Source organism: Megalobrama amblycephala, linkage group LG14 (assembly GCF_018812025.1).
Source record: "Megalobrama amblycephala isolate DHTTF-2021 linkage group LG14, ASM1881202v1, whole genome shotgun sequence".
Classification (NCBI taxonomy): Eukaryota; Metazoa; Chordata; class Actinopteri; order Cypriniformes; family Xenocyprididae; genus Megalobrama; species Megalobrama amblycephala.
In genome coordinates this window covers 17,357,174-17,375,000 of record NC_063057.1, presented here as the reverse complement: position 1 = coordinate 17,375,000, position 17,827 = coordinate 17,357,174, and the positions used below count along the sequence as shown (strand labels likewise).

At 36.1% G+C, this 17,827-nt stretch overlaps 1 protein-coding gene across 2 annotated transcripts; it reads left to right on the top strand.

Moving 5' to 3' along the window:
* The first annotated feature begins 3,576 nt into the window (after window positions 1-3,576).
* Window positions 3,577-16,481, top strand: si:dkey-159a18.1 (sortilin). 2 transcript variants are annotated; one of them, XM_048156345.1, is made up of 21 exons: window positions 3,577-4,045; window positions 4,335-4,397; window positions 4,612-4,688; window positions 4,863-4,965; window positions 5,394-5,561; window positions 5,672-5,745; window positions 5,842-5,888; window positions 8,571-8,707; window positions 8,828-8,911; window positions 10,238-10,298; window positions 10,890-11,042; window positions 11,675-11,772; window positions 12,242-12,341; window positions 12,419-12,590; window positions 12,699-12,892; window positions 14,492-14,684; window positions 14,770-14,886; window positions 14,978-15,101; window positions 15,587-15,693; window positions 15,828-15,945; window positions 16,115-16,481. In XM_048156345.1, exons 1-21 carry the CDS (start codon window positions 3,821-3,823, stop codon window positions 16,127-16,129), a joined length of 2,430 nt encoding a protein of 809 aa, XP_048012302.1. In that variant the 5' UTR covers window positions 3,577-3,820; the 3' UTR covers window positions 16,130-16,481. The 2 variants fall into 2 exon arrangements, with proteins under 2 accessions (XP_048012302.1, XP_048012301.1); XM_048156344.1 differs by having other exon boundaries at window positions 10,887-11,042.
* Window positions 16,482-17,827: the final 1,346 nt, after the last annotated feature.

Below are 17,827 nucleotides of genomic sequence, written 5' to 3'. Positions count from 1 at the left end.
CGCAGGGATGGGCAGTATTTAAAATACACATTTCAAATACAAAATGGTATTTTGTAATTTGTATTTGATAGGGTTGATGAAAATGTCTTCATATTTTGTATCAAAATACTTTAGTTTTTTGTAGTTTTAAAATACTGTAAAATACTTTGTAAGAAGTCTACATGATGACATCATAAAAATGCGGCCTCTGATTGGTGCTTACTCAGTAGTTTGCCCAGACTTGTTGAGTTCAGAACAGATGTTAAAGGATTAGTTCACTTTCAAATTAAAATTTACTGATAATTTACTCACCCCCATGTCATCCAAGATGTTCATGTCTTTCTTTCTTCAGTCGAAAAGAAATTAAGGTTTTTGATGAAAACATTCCAGGATTTTTCTCCATATAGTGGACTTCAATGGAGCCCAAACGGTTGAAGGTCAAAATTACAGTTTACAGCGATCCCAGATGAGAAATAAGGGTCTTATCTAGAGAAACCATCACTCATTTTCTAAAATAAATTTAAAATTTTATAAGTTTTAGCCATAAATGCTCATCTTGAACTATCTCTCTTCTTCTCTATTTGAATTCCAGCAGTGTAGACACTTCTAAGTGTATTACTGCCCTCCACAGGTCAAAGTTTGAACTAAATTGTCATATACAATATGCTAGTGCAAGTATATAACAATTAGTTCAAACTTTAACCTGTGTAGGGTAGTAATACACTTAGCAGTTTCTACATTGCCGCAATTCTAAAAGAGAAGAAGAAGAAGAGAGCTAGTTAAAACGTATAGAAGTTTTTTTTGTTTATTTGTTTTAGAAAATGAGTGATGGTTTCTCTAGATAAGACCCTTATTCCTTGTCTGGGATTGTGTAGAACGTTTTGAAGCTGCAGTGAAACTGTAATTTTGACCTTCAACTGTTTGGAGTCCATTGAAGTCCACTATATGGAGAAAAAACCTGGAATGTTTTCATCAAGAACCTTAATTTCTTTTCGACTGAAGAAAGAAAGACATGAATATCTTGGATGACATGGGGGTGAGTAAATTATCAGGAAAATTTAATTTGAAAGTTAACTAATCCTTTAAGTTTTGGTGTACGTTTTAGTAGCCTAGGCTAAATAGTTTACCAATTTACATAATGTTCTTGAAAACTATTATACCGAGCAGCAGCCCCCTATATTTATGATTAACATTCAGTTGATTAATTAGTTAGAAACTAGTTGCTATGAATACAGGTGCCATCAGTTGTCTTCTTATGAATGACTTGTTTGTCATTGAGTCAGTGGGTGCTTCTCAATATCCCTCCTCGTCTCCTCGCTCCTCCGTCCTCCATCCTATGACCCGGAAAAGGATCGAGCTCAGCCATCTTGAAGGACATCTCAATTCTCTAATTGCACCGCGAGGAGGCGAGGAACGAGGAGAGAGGAGGCTTCCTGAGGAGTCATGAGCGAGGATACACAGGTGCATCCTTTGCGGAAGTCTTTCTCATCGAGAAACGTGACGCACGTATAAATTCTCCTCCCCCTTTATATCTGTCACAATAATTTAAATTTAAATAAACTTTATACCTCATATATTTCAACGGGGCATCTTGCTTTAGTAATATTTATTATAATTTTTTTTAAATAACCAAACTTTAATAACATATGGATAGATCCCTGGAGTGCAGCTGATGACGCTTTGAAGTGACGCTAAAGGGAGCGAGGATATATCATTTCACTTGATTCAATTCCTACGTCGTCGCATCTTTTCCTTGCGTCCTTCCCTCGCATCCTGAAGGGGTGGAGCTAAGATGTGAGGAAAGGAAGCAAGGAAAGGAAACGAGGATGCACAAATAAGAATTGAGAAGCACCCATAGTCAGTGTTGCTGATGCAAAGTAGGCCCTTCCTTACTAAACACCAAGTAACTAAATTAGGATACAATTATAAATTATATACAATATATACAATTATATACAATTATAAATTATATTAAAAATTAAACTGTTTGTTGGTTACTTTAAAACTAACCTTCATCTGGGATATCATGTGAATATTTGATCTGTTAAAGACACAATATGTCAATTTTCACCACTAGAGGTCGCTTATTCAGTTGCTTATCCTTGATTTTGTGGAATCATGGGAGGTGTTGTCTTCACGTCCACAGCCGGTGGAAAAGAATCAGGATGGGACTCGGGCAGAAATCATGTACATGGATGAGATTATTAACGTTACTGTAGTATGAAGCAGAGCAGGGCGAGTGATGTTGGAGCTGAACGAGATCTCTGGAGCGATTGCTAATGAGAGACAAGCGTGACATGTCTTGAGAGCAGCGGAGCTTTTATTATGCCTCAGTCGCCACTTTCGCTTTTTTTGGTCTAGTGTTTGTGGGGTAATGCTAGCGCTGTTTATCATTTTAGATACATTTGAGTATTGAAAGTTGTTATAGTGCTACTCTGTGCGTTCGCTTGGCAGCTGCTATGAGACACTTGTTGCACACTGCAGTAAGCTAGATCGATATTAGTCATGGTAAAACATAGTACTTGCGGCAAATCAAGAAAACGAAATTTAAACAAATATATATAACATGATTAAACAAATTTATATAACATGGTATATAACATGATTAGTTTCCAGTCGATGAATGAATCCAAATAGTTTCTCATCTGTCTAATAAAACATATATGTTTTTTTAGACAGATGAGGAATATAATGCATCTTTGATGTTTCCATGGTTTCTACAAAAAAATGGAAATTGAGGGTATGATGTCATTGATAGGGGACGCACAGACACAGAGCCCGTGTCCTGGTTAAAATTGCTTATTTCTCTGGATTTAAACATTCTTGGAAACATTTGGGATAATGTAAGTACACAAGTCAACAAAATATATAACATTGTTCTAGTGTTTTTTGGATATTTTAATCTAAAAATTCTGTTGCAAAATCAGATTTATTGCATGAGTCAATGTAATGGTGAAAGGATCGATCAAATAGGCCAAATGATGGAAGGTTTGCGAAGAAATTTCATGCTCCCATGTAAAAGTATTTTTTTTTAAATACAAAAATACAGTAGTTTACTTTGATACATGGTGTGGCTGCTGTATTTTGTAGTTTATTTTGATACACTTAAAATTAAGGTATTTGGTATTTTATTTTAAAATACATTTTTTTTTGCCCAAGCCTGGTCTTACCTTAAAAACTTAACTTTATAACGTAAATTAAGCCTAAGAACTGTAATGTCTGTCAGAAATGACAAAAATGTCACTTTAATTTAAGCGGTGTGCCACAACACAAATATAAATGATTTCAATTTAGTCAAGTAGGCTATATGACTGTCTCAGAACCTATTGAGCTTCCTACCCAGTCAGCACATGCCCAAAATGCAGCGCGCATAACTAATGAGAAATCATGAGAAAACCTCACAATTTCACGTTTTGGTGAATTTATATGAATTCGTACGATTTTTAGACCTTAAAACACAGGATACAGTTAAGTAGGCCTAAGCATAAAGACCCTCGCAAGTGGCGCGTAAGCAGATCATTCGAAAATGTACGACTGACTGAATTCGCCAAAAACGTAAAATAATTACTAATTGCCCCCGAGACTGTGATGTTCTGCGCACGCTATGTTGTCTTTAAATGCTGTACACTATGCAATAAATGCTTTGTTAGGCTCGTGCAGCATAAGTATCCATCATGCTGACTCGGAATGATATGCTGTTGAGGTAGGCAGCTCACTTCGCTTTGAGACACATGCTTGGAGTCTGCGGTGAGTCGATACCCGGACAGTGGCGCTCACTCCTCCTCCAGCGCGCATCATCTGAGGCACCTGAAACTTACAGCTTTCTACCTGTCATACAGTCATGAACTGGACACTGCTCGTGTTCGGTAGTGTGTGCTTGCTGGTCCTGGGTGAGGACGCGTTCGTACAAGGGAAGCGCAATGCGCGAACAGTAACTTTCTCTCGGACTGCACGGGGTCACTCGAGACGTAGACGGGACACCTGGACTGGACAACCGCTTTTCACAGCATGCAAGTCTCCGCTGTCGCCCAAAGAACGAGAGCTTCTGCTCAGCCACACACACGAGGTGAGAACGCTACTAAAGTTCACACAATCCAAATACAGTTGTTTTTTTTTATTGTGGCTTTTTTTTTTTTTTTTTTTTGCTGGTTTTTACATTTGACATTGAGATTAATGTCAAATGTGGCCCTGAGTTCATCCTACATTTATGGCGACAACGTTTATAGTCGTGGTAAAGTAGGGAGAGTAAATTATGAGAATTTAAATTTCTGTGTGAACTATTCATTAAAATGGCAGACTGAACAGGAAAGACCACTTTCATCAGTATATGTGCAACTCTGTCCTCTGTTTTTTAGACAGGGTTTCATGGTGATGATGGATCCAGTTTCACCCTCACATGGGTTGGAGATGGAATTGGGGTTAGTGATTCTTGCCAAGATAACATTAACTAAAAGATATCCCATCATAGTTATATATTTTATGGTTAATGTACTGATAATATAGATGAATATAGCAGCATTAGTCATATTCAGTCATTACATCAAATTGCGTTTGATAAAATGCAATTTGTTTAGCGTGTGAGTATTGTGAAATCGTTCAGAACTAGTGTGAACCCTTTCCTGTCCATCTCAGGTAATCCTGGTCCTTTCCACACTCAGCGCTCCCTCGGATTCATTTTACGAAGGTGGTTCGACACGCCTTTACAGGAGGTCAGTGGTGCATTTTAACCCGTTCTCAAATAACATGCAGCTTTCACTGGCACTTCTGTTAATCAGCTATGCAACCACGATAATAGGCTGATGCCAGTCTCAAAAAAGCCTAATATCACCATGGTTTATTGTTTACAAGATACTTTCTTACTGATATGTTGAAACTTTTTACAGTGACGACTATGGAAAGTCTTTTCATGATATCTCCCATGCCATCAACAACACATTTATGAAGAAAGACTTTGGGATAAGTGCTGGACCTGGGAACCCTCAACAGGTAAATAAATGTCCTAACATGAAGTCTGTAGCCGTGGCTTTATCTCTGGGAAAGCCACTTGTCTCAAACTTGTCTCAACTAATTCTAATTAATTAGTTAATATCTAATAGTAATAAAACTTTGTCAAACTTTGTCATTCTTCGTAGTTGTCAACATGTGAGAAATAAGTTTTTCCATTTTGACAGCAGAGAGATTCTGTCCAATCTACAGCTGTCTCAACGGAAGTTGCTATTGACAGCAGCCACAGTGTCAAAACGCACCTCAAACCACACTTTTTTTTAACTTCCTATGAAGTGGGGTTGGTGTGAAGCTAATTTCCTGCTTTTGTACTATTATTCTATTATTCTTCTTCTATTATTCTTTCTTATTTATTTCATAGGGTTGTAATTATTTCACCTGAACGATACAACTTTATATTGCCATTACAGGTGATTCTAACAGCCAACGTGCCTTTCACCGAGAGGCCAGGAGGAGTTATTCTTACATCGATGGATGCTGGTGTGACGTTCAGATCAGTGCAGCTTCCATTCTACCCAGCACAGGCCATTCAGTTCCACTACCAGGACCCAAAATACCTTGTGGGCATCAGCATTGATGTGAGTAAAGTTTTCTGTCTTGTTTCATCTTAACAGGATGTGAGGTGACTTGAGGTGTGAGGTCTTTACCACCCCCTTATTTTATTTTTATGTACTCGTATTCTCTTTAGGATGGGCTATGGCTCTCACAAGACTTTGGGAACAGTTGGTCTGAAGTTCACGAAGGAGTTCATACATTCACATGGTGAGAACAATAACACAATAATAGGGATCTGAATGAGTTTTATGAATAAATCTGTTTCATTTATCTAAGTAAATATAATTTTTTATTCTTTTCAAGGGGATCTGGAATTACTCTTTTCTTCAGTTCCAGCCCAAAAGGAACAGGTGCCTCTATTTTTTCTTCATTAAAGGATTAGTTCACTTTCATATAAAATGTTCCTGATAATTTACTCACCCCCATGTCATCCAAGATGTTCATGTCTTTCTTTCTTTAGTTGAAAAGAAAATTAAGGTTTTTGATTATTCTCCTTATAGTGGACTTCAATGGAATCCAAACGGTTGCAGGTCAAAATTACAGTTTCAGTGCAGCTTCAAAGAGCTTTAAACGATACCAGACGAGGAATAAGGGTCTTATCTAGCAAAACGATTGGTTATTTTCAACAAAAAAAAATTTATATGTATATGAAGAGTTTGGTTCCAAAATGCAATAACTTTAATAAAAAGGTGTAAAAAAAAAAAAAGGTGTTTTCTTTACCAAGAAAGTGGTAAGATGAAAACCAATATTTACTGTTTCAGACTTTCACATAGCATCTTTTGGTTATAAAAACATTAAAAATTCAAATCTACATTTTGATTTTAAAAAGTTTATTATAAAAACGTATTATTTTTTTCCCAAAATGCAATAAATCCATGACACTTTTTTTTTTCAAAATGCAATTAATCCATCAATATAAAAGTTATTTTTCAAATTGAAAATACACAACAAAGTAAGTTGATTCACATATATATGACAGAGTCTAAATTTTGCTAATATTTATCTTACATACAGACATTTTACTAAAAATACATTCAGCCGTCGCTCCCAAAATGAATTCAACGGGTCATCTTGTTAATGTTATAAATTATTTGTTATTACTGATTAAAGAGTATCTGGCGCCACCGCACGGTTAAATAAACACATTTTCCGAGTACACTGGTATTAAAAACAGCTTTTTAAAAAAGCCTTCAATGTTTACAGTTGGTGGAATGGAGCGCTGTGATTGGTTGAGCGAATATATATTGCGTTCTGCAGAAAAAGGAGACTGGCGTTTGTTGCGTGTTGGAAAGAAAGGGCATATATATTTACATTTTTTTTTTTTGAAAATGACCAATCGTTTCGCTAGATAAGACCCTTATACCTCATCTGGTATCATTTAAGGCCCTTTGAAGCTGCACTGAAACTGTGATTTTGACCTTCAACAGTGGAGTCCATTGAAGTCCACTATAACGAGAATAATCCTGGAATGTTTTCATCAAAAACCTTCATTTTTTTCGACTAAAGAAAGAAGGACATGGACATCTTGGATGAAATGGGGGTGAGTAAATTATCAGGAAAATTTTATTTGAAAGTGAACTAATCCTTTAAAGGTCCCGTTCTTCGTGATCCCATGTTTCAAACTTTAGTTAGTGTGTAATGTTGTTGTTAGAGTATAAATAAAATCTGTAAAATTTTAAAGCTCAAAGTTCAATGCCAAGCGAGATATTTTATTTAACAGAAGTCGCCTACATCGAACGGCCAGTTTGGACTACATCCCTCTACTTCCTTCTTTAATGACGTCACTAAAACAGTTTTTTGACTAACCTCCGCCCACAGGAATACACAAGATATGAAGTGGGGTTGAATATTTGTAGAGTGTGTTTGTCGCCATGTCGTCGAAACGCTGTTATTTTCATCCCGCAGTCCAATCACCGGGTCTGATTCCGGCTCAAATTGATAGGGTAAAATTAAAGACATGTTTACAATAACACTGAGCACGTGCATCTCCACGTTATGGTAAGAGGCGTGACTTTTCCGGGCACGGTGCGCTCAGAGCTGTCGAATCACAGGAACCGCTGGCACAATCAGAACTCGTTACGTATTTCTGAAGGAGGGACTTCATAGAACAAGGAAGTCATCAGCCCGTTTTTATGACAGTGGAAACAGCAGTATACAGATAAGTAAATTATGTGAAAAATACTGTTTTTTTTTTACATGCGAAACATGAACACATGTTATATTGCACACTATAAACACAATCAAAGCTTCAAAAAACCACGAAAAACGGGACCTTTAAATCATAAAACAAGAATAATTAATCTTCTTTAAGATACACTTTTAGTACAGCAGAAAAAATTGGTCATTCACTTTAAAGGATTAGTTCACTTTAAAATGAAAATTACCCCAAGCTTTGTATATTACTTTCTTCTTTCATATGAACACAATCAGAGTTATATTTATATTAATAAATATCCTGATCCGAGTTTTATAATGGCAGTAAACGGAACCAACGAGTATGAAGCTCAAGAAAGTACATCCATTCATCATAAACGAACTCCACATGGCTCCGAGGGGTTAATAAAGGCCTTCTGAAGTGAAGTGATGCATTTGTGTAAGAAAAATATCCATATTTAACAAGTTATAAAGTTAAATATCTAGCTTCTCCCAGACCGCCTTCCGTATTCAACATACGAAAAAAGCGTAACTGACTGATGCAAACTTACTTTATAACTTGTTAAATATGGATATTTTTCTTACACAAATGCATCTTTATCCCCCGGAGCCAAGTGGAGTACGTTTATGATGGATGGATTTCTTTAGCTTCATACTCATTGGTTCCGTTCACTGTGATTATAAAGCTCGGATGCGTCAGGATATTTATTATTATGACTCCAATTGTGTTCATCAGAAAGAAGAAAGTCATATACACCTAGGATGGCTTGAGGGTGAGTAAAGCTTGGGATAATTTTAATTTTAAAGTGAACTAATCCTTTAATGCTCATTAACTGACTTTATACATCAATTAACTCTATTAATTGTGTTTGAACCAGTGGAGGCAGCAAGACGAGGCGAGCTTATTCTGAGACGGACACAGGATTTTGGAAAAACCTTTACCACCATCGCCAAGAACAGCTTCTCTTTCGGATACATTGGTGGCTTCCTGTTTACCTCAGTCATGGAAAAACTGGTGTGGATCATTACAGACATGCGTACTCAAGCATGTGTTCACTCACATGAACACACACCATGTTGCCCTTCTGTAAGAATCTTCATGGCATGCTTGATTTATTAGATGTTGTGTTCACAGGGCTCTCCCCGTGTCATCTATGTGTCCTCAGACCAGGGTGACCATTTCAAAAAAGCTCAGCTACCATCAGCCACTACAGAGCAGGTGTGAAGAACTAACTTAAACACACTTATAATAAAAATTATGAATAAATGTATTTATAATTAATTTATTAAAATTACACATAAAAATTATTTATTACTATTATTAAATGTATTTATATTTTTTGTTACACACATATATATATATATATATATATATATATATATATATATATATATATATATATATTGTAAAGTCCAAAAGTTTGGAACAACTAAGATTTTTAATGTTTTTAAAAGAAGTTTCGTCTGCTCACCAAGGCTACATTTATTTAATTAAAAATACAGTAAAAAACAGTAATATTGTGAAATATTATTACAATTTAAAATAACTGTTTTCTATTTGAATATATTTCACAAAGTAATTTATTCCTGTGATGGCAAAGCTGAATTTTCAGCATCATTACTCCAGTTTTCAGTGTCACATGATCCTTCAGAAATCATTCTAATATGCTGATCTGCTGCTCAAGAAACATTTAATGTGTACAATTGTACAAAACATTTGTGTACAATATTTTTTTCAGGATTATTTGATGAATAGAAAGTTCAAAAGAACGGTGTTTATCTGAAATCTAATCTTTTGTAACATTATAAATGTCTTTACTGCCACTTTTGATTGATTTAATGCATCCTTGCTGAATAAAAGTATTCATTTCTTTAATTTCTTTTCAAAAAAATAAAAATAAAAATTCTTACTGACCCCAAACTTTTGAACGGTAGTGTATAATGCTACAGAAGCTTTGTATTTCAGATAAATGCTGTTCTTTTAAACTTTCTATTCATCAAGGAATCCTGAAAAAAAAAGTACACAACTGTTTTCAACATTGAAAATAATCATAAATGTTTATTGAGCAGCAAATCAGCATATTAGAATGATTTCTGAAGGATCATGTGACACTGAAGACTGGAGTAACGATGCTGAAAATTCAGCTTTGCATCACAGGAATAAATTACTTTGTAAAAAATATATTTAAATAGTACACAGTTATTTTAAATTGTAATAATATTTCACAATATTACTGATTTTTACTGTATTTTTAATTAAATAAATGTAGCCTTGGTGAGCAGACGAAACTTCTTTTAAAAACATTAAAAATCTTAGTGGTTCCAAACTTTTGGACTGTACTGTATATAATTTTTTTTTCATAAATATGTTTTGGGAAATGTATGCGAGTTGTGCCATTACTCCCTCTTCACCCTTACAAGTTGGTCCTGCTGATTTGGCAGGAAATAAAACCTGTTATAACCTCTCACAAAGTTGATTCAAGAGCTACACACACTCATAACACTGTATGCAACTCTTTAACTCACTGTTGATGTCTGTTTGCAGTTCTACTCCGTTCTGGACGGAGATGAGGACATGATCTTCATGCATGTGGACAACCCTGGAGGTGCTGTTTCACACTTTTTAACTTCCTTTATTCCTCTTTCCCCATACTGTCAGAGCTGTAAAAGAGAAGTATCATTATTATTTAACAGCTCAACCGCTGTTGCTGTCAGTTTAACAGTGTGGAGGCAAGACTTGTCAAGCAAGTTCCACTTTGTGCTGACATATCATATAATCTCTCTGCACAAGTTACTAAACTCTTTTGGGTCAGGGTGTACGCTATTCATCTTTGAGTCTGGAAGTCTTTGTGCAGTGAAGATCACTGGAAACAGATAAGAGTGAGGATGGTGTAGTTTTTCAGCCAGAGGAACACTAGAGAAAATCACACATAAAAACACCCCTCATTGTTTTTACATGTATGTATGACATACAGATGCAGTACATGGCTCATGTGAAGAGTTATCTTATTTCCCATCATGCTTTTACATATGTTTCTCACTGGATGTTCGATTCACGTTTTGTCACATGAAGCCGGTTAGATGGGTTTGCTTTGTGTTTGAATAACGATGCTTATGGCTGATCTCTTATCTCACATGAGAGAAAGCTGTGTCAGCAGAGTGTTTGTCTGTGACGTGATCTCACATGCTTACAGCAGACACATATTTTGGGACAATCTATACCTCTGATGACCGTGGAATCCTGTATTCTAAGTCTCTGGAGCGCCACCTGTTTGGCGGGGAGGGGAAGAGCGATTTCACTAACATTACATCTTTGAGAGGGGTCTATCTCACCAACATATTGGAAAAGGGTATGAACATTTGTTTCATGTTTTTTTCAGTTGTCCTTAAAGGGATAGTTCACCCAAAAATGAATATTTTGCATCTAGGATATTTGATGTGCTCCATAGATGTGTGTTGAGCAATGTGTTAATAAAAGGCATAATTGTCAGAGTTATGTTCAGTTTTGTCATTCTTAAGTTGACCTAGTTTCCCCATGTGTCTGATTATTCATTCTGTTCACCTGTTTTCAAATTAATTAGCCTATTAGTCCCTTGTTTGGTTTAGCATTTATACTCCTTGTGTTCCTGTTTACGTTAATGTTGAGGGGTGTGCGACCCATTTTCCTGCATGTTCCTGAGTGAGTTTTATATTAAAGACTGTTTCCTGGTCTTCTTGCGCTGCTTATACATAACCACCCGTGACACCCGAGTTTTAGTGGAATGGAGGGACAGAAATCGCTTAGGTTTCATTTAAAATATCTTTTTTTGTGTTTTGAGGATGAATGAAAGTATAATGGGTTTGGAATGGCATGAGGGTAAGTAAATGATGACAGAATTTTCATTTTTGGGTGAACTATCCCTTTAAGTACCAAATAGCCAATCACACTTGTAACAGTGCTGAAGTCATCACTAAAAGATGTCATACTCCTCTTGGGCCACAGATGGGCGCATTCGTTCAGTCATTTCGTTTGACAGAGGTGGTCAATGGAGATTTCTGAAGAAGCCAGAGAATGTGGATTGTCTGGAAAACTCAGAAAAGGTAACAGCTGAGGAGTAATGAGACATTTTATCTGTTTATTGGATTTCTTTGCTCTGTTTCCAATTCAAACAGGAAGTTGGAGAAGTACATTTTAAAAATATTTTTAAAATGAGCCAATATTGGAAGAACATTTTTCAAAAGAAAAAGCCTACTTTAAATATTTACATGTGCTAAAAACGTTTATGAATACAATGGCATATAGATTAGCCTCAAAGCTTTTGACGATTGAGATGGAACAGAAGTCATGATGTAATGGAATTAGTGACAGATGTATTCTTCAGTATTGTGATGTAAATCCAAATGAAACGGATTATCAAAAAAAAAAAAAAAAACGTAGGACAGTGACTAGTTTCTGTCTACTGGTTGCTGATTGGATCGACGCAGATCTGAATACAAGCTTGCAGAAAATGGATAGTGTAAATGTTCATTTCAGGCAGACTTTAAATGTTACTGTAAATGTGTGTTCCAGTGTAACCTGCACATCCACGGAGAGCACAGTCACTTCAGCGGAATCACTCCCATGCTGCCTCTCTCTGAACCCACCGCCACTGGTTTGGTCATCGCCCATGGTAATAGATCCTTCCATCTATCCTCACCACTTCCAACTTGCCCAACAAACTGGTCTAAATATTAAAATTTACTGCAGGCAGTGTAGGAGATTCCATTTCGGCTGCCCGGCCAGATGTGTACGTGTCTGGGGACGGCGGTTACACCTGGTTGGGGACTCTGAGAGGACCTCACCACTACAGCATCCTGGACTCTGGAGGCCTGATAGTAGCGGTGGAGGCACATGGAGACAGAAAGATCAGCTCCATAAAGTAACACTATCACTTGCCCTGTTAAATGGAGTTGTATTGCACATGTTTTGAAAGAATGTAATTTGTGGTTGCTGTCATATACGACTATGTGTGTCTGGATGTTTTCAGGTTTTCCACAGATGAAGGACAATGCTGGAAGACATATAATTTCACAGACCACCCGATCTTCTTGGCAGGTCTGGCTTCAGAGCCGGGCACTAAGACAATGAATATCAGCATTTTCGGCTACCGCCCAGATGATGATGATCAGCCCATGTGGGTGGCTGTCACCATAGACTTTGAGCACCTGATCAACAGAGAATGTAAGAAACTTTTCAAAAATTATGTGCAGAATTCAAATACTGTAATAAGTATCATATAAATATCATCAAGGCTCAGACCAGTGTTGGTGAAATTTACTTTTAAAAGTAATGTGTTACAATATTGCATTACTCCCTAAAAAAGTAACTAATTGCTTTTTATGGAAAGTAAACTTTTGAGTGACTTTTTCTCATCTGGGCATGTTTGTTTGTTTTTTTAATAACAAAAAACAAAAGCTCTATTTTTGGCAAATGTAAAGGCCCTTTCACATCAAAAGTGAAATGAATAAGCCTGAAGGAAATGCAAATTAACGCCTGTACAGTAAACCTTTCAGCTATGCTGCAATTCTGGATTGCAGAAGAACAGGACGCAGGAGAAGAAAGTTAAACACTCTTACTTCAGCAATAAAAACAAACAAAAAATGAAACACAAATGTGATGTTTATCTAAAGTCATTTTTGCTTAGTCTGATTGAATTGTATCATCGAAGGTCAGCAGCAAAGACATTGGTTAATAAAGTGAGATTAAATACAAAAAGTATATTTGTGTAATTTAACATTTAATTATTGCAGGTTTGTGTAATATTCTGAGTTTGAATTTCACTGTTTTTACTCATTTTGAGGAATACTGAATCTGTTTTTGTGCAAGTGAGATGAGTAAATGCTCACATTTAGTCTAGTTGTTGCAATAGCCATCATGTTCACACAGCGCACACAACACCTCCGCACTTACTCGTGATTTCTTTCAACATGGGGACAGGAGAGCTGTCAGTCAATAAATGTGAAAACAAAGTAACTTGCATTACTTATTTGAAAACGTAACTCAGATATTTTGTTTTTTAATTTAAAAGTAATGCATTATTTTACTAGTTACTTAAAGTAATCTTAATACATAACTCACATTACTTGTAATGCGTTACTCCCATCACTGGCTCAGGCACACCAAATCGACATTAAAAAACTTTCGGCGATGACTGTCGTGTCACTTCACGTCGCTTACGTCTGGGCCAAAGAATTGTGCTTTAAAACAATGCAAAGCCAACTTGCAACACGCATATACATTTTGAACCTGCATGAGAGGAAATAACTCTCCATACCAGCAGGTGGCAGTAGTCTGTATTCGTTATTCAAAACGAGAATTTTCTTCCCGTGTACTGGTTCGCTAAGCTGAATAGCCAATCAGAGTGATCTCTCTCACCGACGTGCTGTCGCCAATTCAACATGCTCAAGGCCAACAGATGCTCAATGACACCCCGAAATTATTCAACCATCGACTTGGTGTTGCTGCATTAAAAAGGAAAAATTACAGTTCCTTTATAAATCATAATTTTTACAATCTCTCTGTGTGTTCTGGGTTGTTGCTAGGTGGTTGCTTACTGGCTCAAGTCTCTTTGATATTCTAGTCCCTTAATAATTCTTTAGTGTAAGAAAACAAGATTTTTTTTTTACCAGTTTTATCATCTACCAGGTGAAATCATGAGTATGACTGCTTAGAAAAGTAACACCATTGCTCACACTACTCAAGATCATTCATATCTGTACCACAAATGTGGCCATTTAGAACATAGGTTTAGGGGTTTGTTCAAATCATCATATTTCCTAGGTGGTGAACAGGACTATGTGAAGTGGTTGGCGCACTCTGACTACGACTCTAACCCAGAAACAGACGGATGTCTCTTGGGCTACAAGGAGACATTTAGAAGACTGAAAAAACTTTCAGCATGTAGAAACGGGAGAGGATATGTGGTCAGCAGGCAGCAGCGCCCGTGTCTTTGCACTAGAGAAGATTTCATGTGGTATGAAAAACTGCATGACACTGAGGTTTTGATTTCTGTTTGTGACCAAACAAAAATGTTTTCTGAACATCTCTCCTGTCAACAGCGACTATGGCTTCTATCGGCATGAAAACAGCTCAGAGTGTCTCCCACAGCCTGACTTCCTGAATCAAACCCAGGGTATTTGCTTAGATGGGGAGCTAAAGGACTTTCAGACTTCAGGGTGATTAAATACATCTTGTTTTCTATTTCTAACACATTCCTAAATGCATATGCACACTTCACTGTTATAATCATACCACTGTGTCAAACAGGTATCGTAAGATTCCCGGCGATAAATGTGAGGGTGGTTTCAGCCCTCCAAGAAACAAAGCTTTCGAAAAGAACTGTGGGAAAGATGATTCACCTTCTTCCACAAATTTGCATACTGAGAGATCAGTAAGTGGTCCATTTCTGACAATCATTATGCATCATAGAGTGGCCAAAAACATTCAGTAAAAATCTTTTTATAGACATTTTGGGGCCATTCTTTGAGGATGGATGTTACATACAATGTGAAGAGCATAAATACTTTTAATAAGTAAAATTTGCTTATGCAATATCAACAAGAGTGCTGTATTTTGGAAATTCATTCAGCTGCGTGTGTGATATTTTCAATAGTTAAAAAAACAAGATGTTAATGTTGAGTAACTTCAGTTACTCAGTTCAGTTAAGTTACTTTTGGTCTGTTTTTGCTTTTTCTGTATTTTTGTTTTAAATGACTCATTCATAAAGACTAATTTGCCGCAATCTATGGTTTAACAATACAACTGCATATTGAGTAAAATTCCCATAAAATTCCCTCCACTAATGCACAGACTATTAATATAAGACCCTTCATTATTTTTGATAAATAAATTTACATACTGTCCTTTTATTTTCAGCCAGGCATGCTGGTTCTTATTGTGGTGTGTACTTGTGTAGGGGTCATTGGTTTGGTTATTACTGCCGCTTTAATAATCACTTCAAGGAAAATAAACTGTAGACAAAGGTAAGGTAACATGATAAAACCTTCATGGTTTTTGTGTTCGATATTACATCCATTTAAAGCCATATTCAGTATCTGACATACAAATTGCCTTGCAGAAGTCACATTCTCTTCTGGTCAAATTCTGTCCTCTGCAGGTCACCTGCGTATCGCTTTTCTGCTCTGCAACTCCAAGAAGATGATCTGTATGTTAGCAATGAGAGCAGCCCTAATGGCAAAATAAATGGTTTCCAGGTCCAGGAGGATTCAGACGATGTGAGCTTGATGACTCAAACAATATAATCCTCTCCTGCATCCATTCAATTTGGCTGTTTATATTTATTTAAAATTGAACGTATTATAACCCCCCCTCCCTCCCCCCATTATTATTATTATATTAATATTATTTTGCATTCACTTGCTGACCTTTTTATCTTTTCTTTAGGATCTCATTGAATGAACACCATATAAATTGGGAACTACTCAGGCTTTGCAGACAGGTGTGAATTGTTTCTACTGAATCTCAAGCCCAGGCACTGTAACTGGACAATAAACGCCTAGAAATAATGGTGAACTGCAAATGATATCTTGCTGCGGTCAGGTTCTTGTTTTGTTCTATGAAGTGTCTTATGCAGAGGATAATTTATAATTACGTGTGAATTTACCTTCAGACTCTCTGTCTTTTGCACTGGAATCATTCATATTCCCTCAAGCTGCTGCTGTCAATCCTCCTTGAGCTTTGGGACTATGTATTTTCAAATAGACCAATCTACTGTTTTTTAATTGTAAATAAATTAAAATGCATCTAAACAGCCTGCATTGTTTATGCTCTTCCTATCATACACATTTAAATAATTGTTTTATTACACAGTGTTAAGTATATTTATATTACAGAGTAGTCTATATAATTATAAAACAATTATTTTTTAAATATTTTTTAAATAGTTTGACATAGAATAAAGAATGTTACATTGCGGAATAGTGCCACTGTAACTAATACAATACCACTATAGAATAATGTCAAATGAGAAAGAGACCAAACAGTTGTCTTTGAAAAACAAATAAACCACACACCTCACATGAACATTCACATCACACCTCGTTACACTACACACCAACAGGCACCAGACACTCACACATCTTCACTAAAACACCGATCTGACTCAAGATCCAAGAATATTTTGTAGCAATACAGGCTGTAAAATAATATTCCAAGAAAATATTCTTGGATCTTGAATCAGATTATATATAATGTAATTCATTTATTTTATTATTATTTTTTCGTGTACACGACAAAATAATAAAATAAATGTATTACATTATATAATAAGAAAGTAGGTAGTACATACACTATTGTCTTTGAATTGCGTTCTAAATACAAGTGTTTATCAGTCCATTGTCTGTGTATATTATTAAACATACAGTATATTCACATATGCTGTCCACACTAAATATCTATAATTTCCTATTTAAGCACAGCTTACTTTAGTTTAACAAATCGTCTATGACTTTAATCCTTGTGCTGTGTTGAAAACCCTATCACACTCGTGGTGTTCCCAGTCAAAAATGACCGGCCTGCAAAAAATTGCTTATAATTCTCTTATGCTACTTTATCACCAAATATTGGATTCAATATTTTTGTCATATATCCCCACATGCAGAGGTCCAAGGCCTTTATTTTTGCTCGCCCACATGTACATATGTGAACACGAACATGATGAACACGCTCCTGAACACTAATTGTTTCTCTGATTTTTGACTTTCCCATCCATTTTCAATGGGCGGTCATTTTTACTAATATCAGCTCAGATCAATGAGGCCTACGATCAGTTTGTTTCAAAAATAAATACAAAACCTGTCCTAATTTAAAGAAAACAAGGTGACAAAAAGATTGACTATCTTGGTAATAAAATAGTGTAACAAGTGATTTATAAGCTAATTTTGTAGGTTGGTCATTTTTGACCGGGAACACCACAAGTGTGATAGGGTTTTCAACACAGCACAAGGGTTAAAGGCCTTTTTGTAATAAATAAAAACCAAAATAAAAACATTACAAAACACATTTCCTGCTTAAACATTAAAGCCACTAGTGTGATAAACAATGCAAATTTTCATATTTTTTGTAAAATTGACAAAATTATCCACAAAAAAAACTACC

What these genes read in the sequence shown, in the direction of transcription:
- si:dkey-159a18.1 (XM_048156344.1), top strand. Translation starts at nt 3,821, where the DNA reads ATGAACTGGACACTGCTCGTGTTCGGTAGTGTGTGCTTGCTGGTCCTG. An exon ending in GGGTTGGAGATGGAATTGGG is followed by an intron (nt 4,398 to 4,611) that starts GTTAGTGATTCT and finishes TGTCCATCTCAG; the next exon opens with GTAATCCTGGTCCTTTCCAC. An exon ending in CATCAGCCACTACAGAGCAG is followed by an intron (nt 8,912 to 10,237) that starts GTGTGAAGAACT and finishes GTCTGTTTGCAG; the next exon opens with TTCTACTCCGTTCTGGACGG.